This window comes from Pezoporus occidentalis, unplaced genomic scaffold (assembly GCF_034315485.1).
Source record: "Pezoporus occidentalis ecotype Australia unplaced genomic scaffold, CSIRO_AGI_Poc_V1 ctg57, whole genome shotgun sequence".
NCBI lineage: Eukaryota > Metazoa > Chordata > Aves > Psittaciformes > Psittacidae > Pezoporus > Pezoporus occidentalis.
The window spans coordinates 3,567,819-3,583,030 of NW_026915910.1; the positions used below are offsets into that span (position 1 = coordinate 3,567,819).

The following is a 15,212-nucleotide window of genomic DNA, read 5'->3' on the forward strand; positions in this document are numbered from 1 at the left end:
GTTATTGATTGATTTTCAGTTTATAGAATATACCTTAGAAATGTAGATGCAAGGCAGCATTAAATTTTTCCAAAGCAGGGATAATGTAAGAGAAAATGATTACTGGTTGTAATCTTGTAAAGTGAAGAGGAAAGATGATCTGCTGTTGTCTTCTGCTTTGGTATTTCCGTAAAGATAATATACCTTTGTATATTTCGCCTGCATTTGCTGGTTATTTATAGACTGTTCTAAAACTGGTAAGACTGATGGAATGGCTATTCTTATACCTTGAACTGTACATTTCCATGCCATGATGTGGGGGTTCTTTTAAAGTGTATTAGGAAGAAAATACAGGTATTTATTTTAAAAGCTATTGTATCTCAGAATGATTTAGCCCATCACTGTAGAACCCACCTGTAAGAAAGACTTCTTTTAGAGAGGAGAATTAGAGGGGAAAAGCAATTTTTTTTCACAGGTACACAGGTAATTTTACTACATTAAGAAAAAATCCATACAGAGAAAAAGTAAGTTTGAGCATTCATTTAGTATATTAAGAACAAAATTAAGTCCTGTATTTAGACAACTACTGTAGACAATTTGTAGCAGAAATGAAAATCCCTCAGCACACCTTTCTTTTAGTAAACCTTTGATGATTGGTATTTTTTTGTTTCATTTTTTGTAAGGGAACTCAGGGAGTTATGGCAAAATTTGTGTGTATGTGGTTGGGTTTTTTCCTTGGCGACTTCTGTCCTTAATGTGAGCACACCTATACTTCACCTTCTTTGTGCATGGTTTCTTCAGCTGTATCGGCTCACTGCAGAAGTAGTCCTGGTGCCATCAGCGTCTCCTGATACCACTTTGTATCCTTAGTTATGGTTCTGTTCTTACCAGGTGTAATGATTTATTAAATGAATTACTGTTTGAAAGATAGCTATATTTGTTTCCTTAATGTTTAAGGCAATTTGCTTTTCTTCTTTGAGAGGCTTGAGTCTGCTTCTGAAGAGGATAATCATTCTCTTTAATCTAACTGCTTCTTCCTGCCTTTGATACATGAAGGATTTAATCTTTTCTAGAGACCAGATCCTTACCTTGTGAAAATCATACCTGCTCTGTTGAAGTAAACAAACTTCAAGCACGTGTTCAAACCAAACTATCAACTTCAGTGCTACTTCAACCACAATTCAGTTATGGCATAGTGTATACATGGAGGGAAGGGTGTGTATGATGCTTATGGTTTCATACCTTGACTTTTTTGAGATACACTCTTTTGGTTGACCCTAAGACCTGTGTGAAATACATTCTTAATTCTGGTCGTGAACATTTTAAGCTATTATTTCTTCAATGACCTCTAATTTAGTCTATCTCCCTTTCTTTTCCTGTAGGTGTTCAGAAGTATAAAAAAAGCCAAGCATAAATTAACAAACGTAGAACTAAATTTTTCTTAGTAGTACTGGGTAGAATAATGCAGGTTGGAACAACCACAAATTGTTGCTTGTTGGTAGTTTCAAGTGGCATGTTAGAAATCTTTTTTACTAGTTCAACACTAGAGCAGATTACCCAGAGGAGACATATAATGTCTGTCCTTGGAGGTTTTCAATACTTTGCTAGAGAAAGCCATAGCTCACTTCATCTAGTGTTGGCAATAGACCTCTTTAAGGTGGAGGTTGGAATAGAGATCTCTAGAGAGAGTGTTGTTAGGAAGGCATATCAAGCAACAGTTCTGCAAGCCTCCACATTTCCATGTAAAATTCAAGACAATCTTGTCATAGAGAAGCTCAGTGTGTTTGGTTACCCACCTAGAGTTAATAATTTCAGTATTACCTGGCAGTAGCCAACTACTAATTTATCACGGGTAAACAAAGGCATAAATGATTATGAAATGTAAACCCTATTGCATAAAAAGTTAGCATTTTAAATTACATGAAGGAGTTCTCTGTTAATATGTGAAAAAATTAAACCCAAATTAGATTCCTTTCTATAATGTGTGGTAAAATTACGCAAGAAATTCTAGGACTGCCATTTCTAGAATGTATTATGTGAGAAGGGCCGTGTGCAGTGCGGAAGTTCAGATTAGATGATTCTGGTGGTGCCTTTTGTCTTCAAAAGTATGGCTGAATTAATACAGAGACAAAACGGATCTCTCTTATGTTAGGTGAGGGTTGAGGTTATGGCATATATCATGAAAATTATTTTTAAAGGATGCAAAATCAATCTAGACTTACTTAATGTCTTGATGGAATAGATTAACTGAAAATTTTTACTAATCTGAAATGGCAGCTCCACAAAATATAGTCAAGATGCCAGAAGTATGCATAGGAGAACTGAAAAATGCCCAAGTAGAACAGTTTCTGTCCTGATGAGTAAAAGTACAGTAGAGATGATTGACTGGGTAAAGAATAAAAGAAAGAAAGAATATCCAGGTATGTTCCTGCACAGGTGGTGTTTACAACTAAATTGAACATGTTGACTCTCAACAAGATCTCATAACTAATGGATTGGTCTGTCATAGAAGAATGACCTGAAAGGCAGAAAATAGAGGAAGAAAGTGTATTTGCAATAATAATTTTCTCTTTTTTTTTTTTTTTTTTTTTATTTGAGAAACTGCTGAGGCCAAATGCTGGTTGTACCCTCTCTTCAGATATGCTTATCAACAGCTCTTTAGTTTTCTAGTAGATTAAATAACTCTGCAATTTCAATTTCATCAGTGGTAGGCAGTCTACTCATGTGCCTTAGTTTAAATGCGCACCTTGGTCAGGGCAAGAGTGCTCAGCACGTTTCCTGTCTCAGCCCTTGTCGCTGTCTGTCATAGGTGAGCAGTGTACAGGCAGATATTTAAAATAAGAATTGACATGTCCCTCTGGGAAATTTAACTCACAAGACTAATAACCAACCTGTGGTTTATATTTCTGCATCTTAACTTGGCCAATGCATGTTTAATTTTGGAGGGTTACTTCAAGGTTATGGCAGGGGCACTTTGGCACTGTAATTTCTTTTGTGGAATGAAGTTCTTGTTGGAACAAGTACATGATGTACTTCTACTCTTTTGTCAGAGAGCAGAAAGACAAACACGAATGATGGACTCGGTCCAGTATGCAGAATTCTGTGAGAGTCGGCAATTGAGTTTTTGTAAGTATTATAATGGCTGCCCTGTATTAAGATGTTTGATTATTATTTCATGTAATAGAGAACACAGCAGAACCTGATGTTTTTTGAAAGCACTTTTGTTTCATCTGCAATCATAGCACTTTAAATTCTTTGTCTGCAAAACTCGTGGGAACAGTTAATTTATCATAGTTCCAGTCTGCCAGGCAGAGTGTTTTATTTGAATATTTACCAAGCTTTCTATAATGCTCAAATGCTGTGCTGCTGGGGAAGACTGCGAAGATCGAACTGGTAAAGAGTTAATGGATTAAAACAGCCATGTTTGCCTGAAGTCCGTCACAGTGGTGTTATAGTCAGCATATTAGCCAAGTTTCATGGTTGCAGGTTTTCCGGAATGCATCTAAAATTAGAGAAGAGCAGCAAGTTTTGCTTTTATTTCCGTGTCCGCAGAGACACAAAGAACTTTAGTACTAAAGAGTATTTTCTATTTTAAGCTGTAAGCTCCTGCTGTGGAATTTGTTCAACATTAGCCAAATTCATCAGTATACGCCATTCCAACACTAATAACATGATGACAGAATTAGGGCTTTACTAGCACTGAAAACCAACTTACTAGAAGTACTTATGGGCCACAACTATAATGAGCTGTAAATTAATGGGCTTGATCATGTAGCAAAACATCATTACAGAAGCGGTTAAGTAATGACTAAGGTTTTAGGTCAAATGTCAGAGAAAGTGAGGTGAAGGAGCCAGTAAAAATCATGACAAAACAGCACATGATCCTACGACACAGACTTCAACACAATGGTGTCTTTAAGTGAGAGACCTTATCTTGTTCTTCTTTTTGAACTCAAAGAAAGAGTGACTAATTTATGGCAAATAAGTGACACATTTGAGATACTGTTCTGTATCAGCAAATGTCAGCAAATGTAGGAAAACATGTTTTGTAAGCATTTCTTTTCCTAACTTAGTATGTTGTGTAAGCTCAGTTACAATTTGGCATCACACATCTGTGAGCCATTAGATAAATGATACTTCAGATTAGGGTGACTACAGGAAATGAGAGGTTTGTGATAAAATCATTTTTAAAACCTAAAAAAATTATCATCTGGATTCAGAACAAATAGAAATCTTAAATCTGAGAAATAAAATTGAATGTTGCAGACCAGGCGACTGTGATCTATAAAAATATCTTAATGGTATTTTCGCAGTATTTTTAAATGACCATTTCTATACAGTTCTTTTTCAGTGACATTTAATGTCATAAAAGAATAAGAGAATTTACAGGGCTTACAAAATACTAGCAAGAGAGATTTATGCACAAATTCAATTGCATAATATGAACTCAACTAGATGGAACATACTAAGGCCATACAGAACATTCAAAACTAGTACAAAAGCTGGTTTTACTTAGTTTCTTAGCTTTTAGTAAAAAAAAAAAAGTATTGCTATGTTTACAGTTATAAACCCTTTTTACTGTAATATAAACCCATGAAAACTGTGTCACAAAAGAATAAACCTGGAAGGAACTTGGAGAAGCCTGTTTTAACAATATATATTAATAATCACAGCTCGCCATGTTTCTGTCCACCTTTAAAGACAGGCAAAAGAAACGGCCCATCTTAGGATAAGGTACTACAGGATTACAAATCTAAATTGTAGGGTACATTTTGTGGTCCTGCTGTCACCTGCATGCTTCTCTTTCTTTGGTTTTTGTTTTGGGTTTTTTTTTCTGTCTTTAGCGACCTGATGTAGCCTTCCATTCCCTCCTGCAAAAATAACCACTCTTTACACCTGTTTTCAGTTTAGTACCTGACTTGTTTTTAGCTTTTTAGTCCTTGTTGAAGACTATTTGAAAAGAACGTTTCAAATGATTCTTCCACGTTTTATCTACTCTATTTGGGTTGTCCTGCCTTCACAAACAACCCTCATTAAGACTTCTATATTACTAGCTCCTTTCTGTCTAAATCTCTACAGATTTCTGTGATCAGCTTGTCCACCACTGACCTAAGTAAGATCATCCTTTTTTTCCTCCTTTAACTCTCTTAGCAAATGTCATGGTTCTTTGTGTTATATTTTTCTCTGTACTTCCTCCTAAGTTAATTCATCTGTTAGCAGTGTGAAGTTCTCATATGAATGTTGTTCATTTGCAGATCTACATCTATCCTTATTTCTTATATCTAAGGCAGATTTTAAAAGCACTCATCTACAAATCATATTGGCTGGCTTGTCAACACCTTATCCCAGTTCTGTCCTTCTTCATTTGTCTTCACTATTGTATCATTTTATCCAGACTCATATTTGCATTGATTTATTCTAGTGATTTCTTTTATTCATCAAAGATGTGATGCAATTGTTTTAGGTTTCTCCTGTCTGCAGTCTTTTGAGGTAGATCCTCCCTTGTTCTGAAATCTCCTGTATGATTGATTAATAGTGTATATTTATCCGTGCTGCTTATGGGTCACCAAAATGTTTTGTATTAAATATGTTCTTCCCTACTAGTTCCATTTTGATAATTCATGTTAACACTCCTGGTTTCACGTCTGTGTTATTTTCTGTGACCCACAAGAATGCATTCTTTTGGCCTTCCTGTTGTTAACTTTTCCTTCTCCCCTTATGATTTTAACTGACAGCAAAGAAAGCATCCAAGTTTCGTGACTGGTTGGACTGTAGCAGTATGGAAATAAAGCCAAATGCAGTTGCAATGGAAATTTTGGCATATTTAGCATATGAGACTGTGGCACAGGTAAGAGCGTATACTCATTGAGCAAACAAAATTAGTTACTCTTGGGTGTACTTCAGCCTCAGGTAATTGTGTTGTAAGCCCCTTCAGAAGCATGTAGTCACTACTTCAGCTAACCAAGGTAACTGGATTCCTGTCTGTCTTTCAATTTACAGTGTGACAGATGCATACTACACTGAATTCATCCATCTGATACACAAATAGAAGTGTTTTATAATGGTTACAGAGGAGAGTGGAGTCCAGCACGAACTTTATTCAAGTCCAAACTGAAACCACATAGTTTGCTATGTGACCTTTGGCAGTGTGCTGAGGCTCATTCAACCCCATTGCACAATTGGATTAAAAAGAAGGATTTCCTGGAAAACAAATTTTACCTTAGTGCCAAGCTAAGCCCTCTTGGGTAGATAGATTACTCCATATATTTACAAAAGTGGAACAAAAAGGTTTCTTAGGGTGATATATCTCTGAAAAGTTTGTTTTCAACTGAGAAACACTAAGAATAATTGGCCTCAACTCACGACTCCCTCTCACTTCTTTGTTACCATGGCATTTATAGTAAGTACTATGTCAGAAAACCTGTTCTTGCCCCTCCAGTTGGTGGACTTGGCCCTTCTGGTTAAGCAGGACATGGCTCCCAAAGCTGGTGACCCGTTCAGTCATGCCATATCTGCCACTTTCATACAGTATCACAATTCTGCTGAGGTAAATCTTGCTTTTTCACATACTAATGCATTTTATGTTTTAATTTTACATGTATATGGTAGTTTGTTGCTTTCAGAGTAGCTGTTCTTGAATCTAGTGTTGATGAAGACTTCTGTTATGCAGTTTATGAACATCCTTGGAAGTGTTCAAGGCCAGGTTGGATGGGACTTTGAGCAACGTGGTCCCTTCCAACCTGTACTATACTATGATTCTATGAAGTTATGGATTTTGACAGAAAGACATTAAATTATAGCTCCAAATATTAAATTCTTAGCAGCATCTTTATATTTAAACCTAAATCCTCTTTTCTTGGGTGGAAATTCCTTCTCTGTATTGATGGTGCTCTCTGTTGTAGCTTTGGAGATTAAAGTTTTCAACAGTGACAAGTGCAATAAGTGCTGCATTGCATGCATTGCTACGATACATGTATTATAGTAACCTCTAGAATGAGCAAAGTGAATTCTGTATTACATCTCTTCCAAGTGTAAATCTAAGTAGGCAATAAATTGGGTTTGGTTGGTTGGTTGGTTGGTTGTTTTTTTTGTGATTTGATTTTATAATGACCGTTTGACATCTTGCTTTTATAGCCACATCTCTTAGGGCAATCTACAAGTGTGAAGACAAGTCTTGACTCTCCTGAAAACACACCACCTCCTACACCCACACCCCCAGCATCAGCAGGACAGCAATACCTTGGAAAAACCCCATCAGGAGCCCTGGGAAATGGTGGAATTGGACAGGACTCTACCAAATCCAAACAAAGGAAAAGAAAAAAGGTATTTGGTGCACAAGTCTGGGAAAAAAAAAATAGAAAAAGAAATTAACACGTCTTCAAGAAGTAGCATGTCTCGTTTTAAATACTAATTTTAACCTTTACCACATATTGATTACCAATGTTATTCTCAAGCCAGATGTGTGGTTTGGTGGTTTTTCCATCAGAACTATGCTAAAGCTTCTCGATAACGCTGGCAAATGTATTTTGTTGAGGTAGCAACTGCTGCTTCTGAGATGAGCTGCTCATTTAGAGCTGCAGTGGTAGACGCGACCCCAGATAATCACCCCTTCTCTGACAGTAGCAGCTAGCATAGGTTTTGAGGGTCAAAGCATAAGCAAAGTAGGCAAAGAGATTGTTGTGGTTTTCCTGCTCCTAGCAGCCTTAGGTGACTGCCTTCTCTGCCTATGACAACTTTGCTTTACCTGCTTTATCTTTCTGCCAGTTGGTTGCATTCAATCTAAATATTTCTTTACTTTGCATAAAATATAGATGTCTTATATTCAGAGTGTGAAATGCAAACACTATAATTCCTGTTTTCTGTTGTAGAGCCTTGGTAGTTTATCTGAGAGGGATATATGTACCTTAGAACCACACAAGAAATAGAATTGATTAAATAACCTGGATAGGAAAAACTGTGTTAGTCACTTCGTCGTTTTTTGCAAACGTATCTGTCCTGGGTTCAGCAGTAGCAGTCATTTTTCCCCTTCTTGGTAGCTGGTGCAGTGCTGTGTTTTGACTTTCAGCTTGGAAACAGAGCTGATAGTGATGTTTAGGTTTGCAAGGACTTTGTGAGCCTCATGCTCTGCCAGGGAGGAGGGGAAGCCAGGAGGAAGCAGAGACAGGACACCTGACCCAAACTGACCAAAGAGGTATTCCATACCACAGCACGTCATGACCAGGATGCAACTGGGAGTTAGCCGGAAGGGCTGGGAGACTGCAAGGACCTGAGATATGTATTCTCTTCCCTTGTTATTTCCTTTATCATTATTATCATTGGTGGTAGCAGTAGTGATCTGTGTTAGTTACTAAACTGTTCTTATCTCAACCCATTCCCCTGCCATAGAATAATAGAATCATAGAATAGTGGGGGTTGGAAAGGACCTTAAGATCATCTTGTTCCAACCCCCCTGCCATGGGCAGGGACACCTCAGCCCAGACCATATTGCCCATGGCTCTATCCAACCTGGCCTTGAACACTGTCAGGGATGGAGCATTTATCGCTACTTTAGGCAACCTGTTCCAGTGCCTCACAATAAAGAACTTCTTCCTTATATCTAATCTGAACTTCCTCTGTTTAAACTTAAACCCATTACCCCTTGTCCTGTCACTATCGTCCCTGATGAGGAGTCTCTCTCTGGCATCCTTGTAGGCCCCCTTCAGATACTGGAAGGCTGCTGAGATCTCCACGCAGCCTTCTCTTCTCCAGGCTGAACAGCTCCAACTTTCTCAGCCTGTCTTCATACAGGAGGTGCTTCAGTCCCCTGATCATCCTTGTGGCCTTCCTCTGCACTTGCTCCAGCAGCTCCAGCCCTTCTTATATTGGGGACACCAGAACTGCACACAGTACTTTAAGTTAGATTTCTTGAGAGAAGGATTAACTGGGAGTTAGCCGGAAGGGCACTGCATCACCTCCTTTGAACTTCCAGTAGTGATTTGTGTTATACCTTTTTTTTTGGGAGTTGATGCTGCCCAGGATAGTGTTTTTTCTGGGCTGCAAATGCACACTGAAGCCATCTCATGTGAAGTTTCTCATCGATCAACGCCCCCAAGTCCTTCATGCAGGGCTACTCTGCATAATGTATCATGGCAGTACTCACTTTGCTGCAAAGCAGTAGTGTGACTTGTGATTTTCTCATGTGCAATATTATTCTCCTAAAACAAATACTCATTTTTCGCAGAGTTGAACCAGTGATTTTTACGACGACAAATAGAAAAATACATATTTTCCCCTTCTGATGTCATCAGTGCTGTAGATACTCCTCATATGTTCAACTTTCTCTCTGCTCTTATTTTAATCCGTTTAGAAAGCCTTTAGTGAATCCTAAAAACCTCTCTGAAGACTTTTGCTTTTTTCCTATTCCTTTTCTATGCTTGGTTATGTTTTGGTTCGTGGCTGATTTCCATTATAATTCCTAGGAACAAGAGTTTAGCTGGAGATGTAGTTTTTGCTACATTAAATTTCACTAGTGTTGTGAGTTAATTTTAAGTTCATAGTGTCTTACTTAACGCCTTTTACAATATAGTCTAAAAAGTGCACACTTTTAATGAAATATTCCCATGACAATTTGGTTGTGTACATACTAGATATAACTGAAGCATTCAGACAAACAAATTGGTGAAGAATGTTATTCTTAGTCCCTGAAGACTCAGTCCAGTAGAAAATATTTGAGTTTCATATTCCCTTTATGTCAATCAGCAAGGCAAGAATCTGCCATCATATTATGAATAATTCTGTGTATACACACACAGGCTCCAGTGGACTCAGCACTCTTGAAAATAAAAAGTTGAGTCTAAAAATATCCCAAGTTGGAAAGCATTAGCATGTAGTGTAAATGTATGAGGGGACCCTGTATGTGTATACATTAAACTTCAGTGTATAGTTTAAGGTTTTCTCATTCTTACTGCATTCACTAATATAATTTTCATTAATTTATTACCAAGCAGCCATCATTCTGATAAGTCATCTGAATTCTGGCAAGCAGCCATATATCTATGGAGCCTAACCCAACATTTCAGTTTGACTAGCAAGGAGACAAGAGTAACTTTTTCTTTTGAAATCCTGGGGATGTTTTTGTAAAATCAGTGGACAGTAGCAATGAATTCTTATTTTTCCGATTTAGTATCCTTAATCTAAAAAGTCATTTCACATTTGAAAACATTCCAGTTTGAGGTAATTAGAATATTTTTTCATCCCTCTTACACCATTATATCACATCTATGTTTCAGCTTCAAATTTCAATCTGATATTACTCAATGATGATTTTGGTGTCAAATTGCTTTCCACTTCAGGTACTTGTTCAATATTTTCCCCACCCCTTGACATCATAATGAGAGCCTGAAAAGTTTTAAAATTAGTTTCTGTGGTTATTGCAGTATGACTTAATTGACCCTTTCATTTTAGTTTGAACATTTTCTGCTCTTTTCAATTGCAACCTACAGCAGCAGTAGTTGAAAGATTTAAGAGGACAAATATGGTGTTCTTTGGGTCTCTTAAGCAAAGTTCATGTAAAAGTCCTTTTTGATTTGTTAATAGCTTTTTTTCTCTAATGTAGTGTGTGGCAGCAATGATGTGTATCCTCAGGAAAAAAGAATTGGTCTATTTTATAAGGGTTTATTTTCATACTTTATGCACTGTAGGTCTGTTGTGTGTTTTTGATTTAGTAACAATTTATGTGTTTTTCTGTTGCAGAGCACTGCAGCCTGTGGTATAGAGGCTCAAAGCGATGCCATCCAGCCCAGCCACATCAGAGAGGCCATTCGACGCTATGGCCACAAGATTGGCCCCCTTTCCCCATTCACAGTACGTAATAACAGAGTTATAAAAAGTTATATTTATAATCTTAAAGAACTTTGATTTTCAAGTGGTCAAATGAAGAAGCTTTGGAATTGTTGAGAGCAATTTGTGGTAACTGTAATTTTCTTTATAAAAGTGGCATAATTCTCTTGGGAAATAAAACTTAGTAATTTCTGTCTCTTTTTGGAAAGACAAAAAAGTTTTTGTTTTCTTTTAAATATTATTTTCTTTCAATTATAAATTATGCTTTTTTGTTAGTGTTTGAATTTTCTGTTTTTGCAACGTTTAGGTTTACAGTTATTTTAAATTATATGTATTCCAGTATGGTGAGGAGCGCTTTATATTCTAAAATTAGTTGTGTGTCAGATTCTGCTCCTATTGGAAGTTGAACTCTCAAGTGACACATTTATGGTTGGAGGAAAAAGAAAATGGTTTCTTTACACAACTTTGAACCTCCACTAAATTGTAATAGAACTGAACTTGTGGTAAAACACTGATGGGTTATGAGGTTTTGCCATCATTTTTTCTATGCAAATTGCAAATCCATTGTTCAGAGCAGCCAAACGAATTCTTTATTTAATTTTCTCAGCTGATAAAAATGGGAAAGCAGTCTGTCTCCAGTGTCATAAATTGGGGTCATTTTCTTCTGATCTGATGTTTATGTGGCATATATCCTTGCTTACCTCAGAATATCTACATCAGCAAAGAAGTCATTATAGGGAAAAAAACAAACAAGGCCCACCAAACTAGATCTGAGCGCCTAAAAATCAGGAAGAAATTGTCCATTTTTGGAGGGATTTTTGTGTAAAGAAAATTATTCTGAATTTGGGAAATTTGTCTACGTAAAAATTTTGCAGTAGTACGTGAGGACCATAAATATCAAGGAAATAGTTGGAACTGATGTCAGAAGTGAGAAACAAGCGAAAATAAGAATATGTGAAGATGTAATATTCCTAGTGTCAGAATTTCCAGTGTCAAAACTGTTCACATCTTTTATAAAGGGCACTAAATATTTGGTTTATTAGTGGCATTTGATATGTATTTGGAATGAATTATTTTTACATAATTTTACCTCTCTGTTTTTCCACTCACAAATGCTAGATTAATATCATATAAAGGGTAGGATAGAATTTCTAGTCCAAAATGCAGGTCTCTTTAGCAGAAGCTTGCTGAGGGGTGTAGGTAAGAATATGGCAATAACTTCTGAAAGCAGACATTGTATTTAATTTTATTGTAAAGAAGTCAAGAGCTCGTGTAAACAGTTACAGAAAGGTAAGTCTTCCTTCCCTGATCTCAGTAAAAGTGGTTTGGTTAAATATTAACCAAAGTTTTAAATTTCGCTGCAACCACAAGATATAATAAAATACTCTGGTTTGGGTTGGTTTTTTTTTTTATGCCCTGCAATCTTGCAGACTTGCCAAACATGACAACTAACTGAATAACTTATTTGCTTGACATTACCTGCTGTCAACGGGGTTGATGAGATGAATAGATCTTGTTCCCTCTAAACAACCCAAGAAGGAGACAAGCAATCATGGGTCATCTTCTAGGTTGTACAGATGTTTTAGACCTCTGATATAATTCCTTTTTCAATAAAAAAGTTCAGGAAAAGCATTTTATGACATATTACAGAGTATGTGTTTAGGCCTGCCATATTTGGTTAGACACATGCACCAGACCTTTACATCACTGAAGTGTATTTGTCGTGCAAGTCATTTATAATGGAGATTACAAGAGATTACTCAGTACTCCATCTACATTTTTACCAAATTAAGACAGAGTGGTCATTGTTACTGCATGAAGACTCCAAAGTGTGCTTATATATGTCTGTATAGGGAACTGTGTTATTGAAGTCATGCCCTGTGTGAATATGAATAGAAGTAAGCTCTCGAAGAAGGAGAGGTTAATTTTCTGTAATGGATTAGTATATATTTTGGTTGTATCCCATCTACCTATCTTCTCTCAGTTTTTCAGGATCCCAAGGGAAGAGAAACAGGGCTTTTGTGACAGTTTAGCCAATGCAAAAAAATAACCAATTATTGCTAAGAATCCACTTGACTGGGAATTGTAATGGTATCTCAATACTTCAGGAAGGAGCTATTCCTGAATACACCAAGATTCGTTTTGTACTTAGCATCCAGAGTTTAACTGGGTATATATCTAAGATTACACTTACTATGTTAGTGTCCTGGTATGCTTTGCTTCCTTGTCTGAATAGCTTTCCCAGAAGAATTGAGGTGTGTTTATTGCATGCAGTCATAGTTAGCCTGTGGTTGTTTAGCCGAGAACCAGTTAGTTACTATCTGAGAATTAATATAACTGTTCTAAGTTAATAGATAAATATTTCAAGACTGTTAGATAAATAAATTAGTTTTGTTAGAGTCATAGAATAGTTAGAGTTGGAAAGGACCTTAAGATCATCTCGGTCCAACCCCACTTCTGTAGGCAAGGACACCTCACAGTAAACCATGTCGCCCAAGGCTCTGTCCAACTGGACTTGATCACTGCCAGTGATGGAGCATTTATCACTTCTTTTGGCAACCTGTTCCAGTACCTCACCACTCTCATAGTAAAGAACTTCTTCCTTATATCCAGCCTGAACTTCCCCTGTTTTAGTTTGAAGTCATTACCCCTTGTCCTATTGCTACAGTCCCTGATGAAGATTCCTTCTCCAGCATCCTTCAGATTAGGTTGATGATTTTTACAGAAAATGTGTGGTGTTTTTTTACAGAAATAGGGACACCTTCCACTTGACCAGGTTGCTCCAAGCCCCATCCAACCTGGCCTTGAACACTGCCAGGGATGGGGCAGCCACAGCTTCTCTGGGCAACCTGTGCCAGGGCCTCACCACCTTCATCCTGATAGGACTCCTGCCAGCTTCATTCTTTCAGCTTTGTGGAAAAGTTGACCTGGGTTTACCTGTATTCAAATACTCAAAATGGTTTTGCATTCTGTTAGAATCCTGCTATTGTCGAATTGTACTGATGTGATTCGTGTTTTATTTGGGATTTCACTGAATCTTGCTGGTTTTGACTGGTTGAACCTTGGTGGAACTGAGATGAATCTCATCAATTTTAATTACCAGATGTATACATACTTTTTTTCCAAAAGATCAGGATTTCTGAAGGAGATCATGTGAAGAACTTCTATTTTGTAGAACACTTCAAAATCTTAGTGTTACTTCTAAAGCCAAAAACCTGAGTGTAAGTACAAGCTTTATCTTTTGCTACTGAATAGGTCAGTTGCATACATAGAATTTGGATTTTATTTCTGTTTAAGAAGCAAATATAGGAGAATATTTTATTTTTAAAAAACAACAGAAAAAATGTATTCTTTTGGGACTACTTTCTTAAGATGCTTTATATGTATTTGTAACACAAGAACAGTGATATTTTCTGATGTCTTTCCTTTTTTTTTTTTGTTTCATCATGATTGTCCCTCTCTTCCATCTGATTTTGTGATAAGTGTTCCTAATAAGGCAGTTCTGAAAGAAGAGTTAAGCCATGTAATTTATTCTTTAGCAGCACTTGATGGATGTTGGTTTGGACCAAAAGAGCACTTTGAAAGTTTTATAATCATATGGTAAATGAGAACTAACATTAAATTAGTGAAAATGATCTGTTTGCATTTATTTTGACCTTGATAGCTATGTCAAAATGACGAACATAATTAGTGTGTTTAGGTTTTGTATCCAAGTGCCAGCCACAATGGAAAGCAGCAAGTGTGCTCTAGGTTCTCCTCCTGCTCATGTCTAAGGTAGTCTAGATGTATACTTTATCTATATATATTCTCTATTAACAATATAGGGTGGCATTCAGTATTGCCTGGTCCAGACTTTCAAGGGGCAGAGAAATAAATCATTGATTTGAAAAATAGCACCATATAATTTTACAAGACAGGAATGGGAAATATTTATCTCTTCATCATGTGGGATGACACAATTCCATGTGCTGTACCTGGATCTGTTTCTCTGTACTCTGTGCATTTAAGCTAAGGAAGTGAGACATTTTATGTGTATTAATTAATTGCAGTCTAAATCTTTCATCCTTGGTCAAGGAAAATAGGAAATTTGTCTTTATAAATTAACAGATTTGTTATATTTAGAGTTGAATTTATATTTGGATATAAACTAATATATATGAATATCTAATGTTTTTATATAACATCTATTTGTAATCGTACTCTTCTACACACATTCTTTTTTAGAGTAATAATTTAGATAATTAAGGAGTGGAATGGTCCTGAATGTCAGATTGTTAAACGTATCTCAGTCTATCCCAAGATTTTAAATAAAATGGTATTAGGATTACAACCCTTTAGATGGACACTATATCTGATTACATGATTAGCTCATTTCATGGTTCATTCAGATAAGTGATCTGTTAGACTCATTCAAG

At 36.6% G+C, this 15,212-nt stretch overlaps 1 protein-coding gene across 4 annotated transcripts in view; it reads left to right on the forward strand.

Moving 5' to 3' along the window:
• Nucleotides 1–15,212, forward strand: part of SUPT3H (SPT3 homolog, SAGA and STAGA complex component) — a 275,316-nt gene that overhangs the window by 209,507 nt on the left and 50,597 nt on the right. For all 4 annotated transcript variants that reach the window (XM_062638501.1, XM_062638500.1, XM_062638504.1 and 1 more), the window contains exons 7-11: nucleotides 3,030–3,105; nucleotides 5,715–5,827; nucleotides 6,419–6,526; nucleotides 7,114–7,302; nucleotides 10,711–10,821. In XM_062638501.1, coding sequence (XP_062494485.1) covers nucleotides 3,030–3,105; nucleotides 5,715–5,827; nucleotides 6,419–6,526; nucleotides 7,114–7,302; nucleotides 10,711–10,821 — 597 coding nt within the window. The remainder of the gene's footprint in view (nucleotides 1–3,029; nucleotides 3,106–5,714; nucleotides 5,828–6,418; nucleotides 6,527–7,113; nucleotides 7,303–10,710; nucleotides 10,822–15,212) is intronic.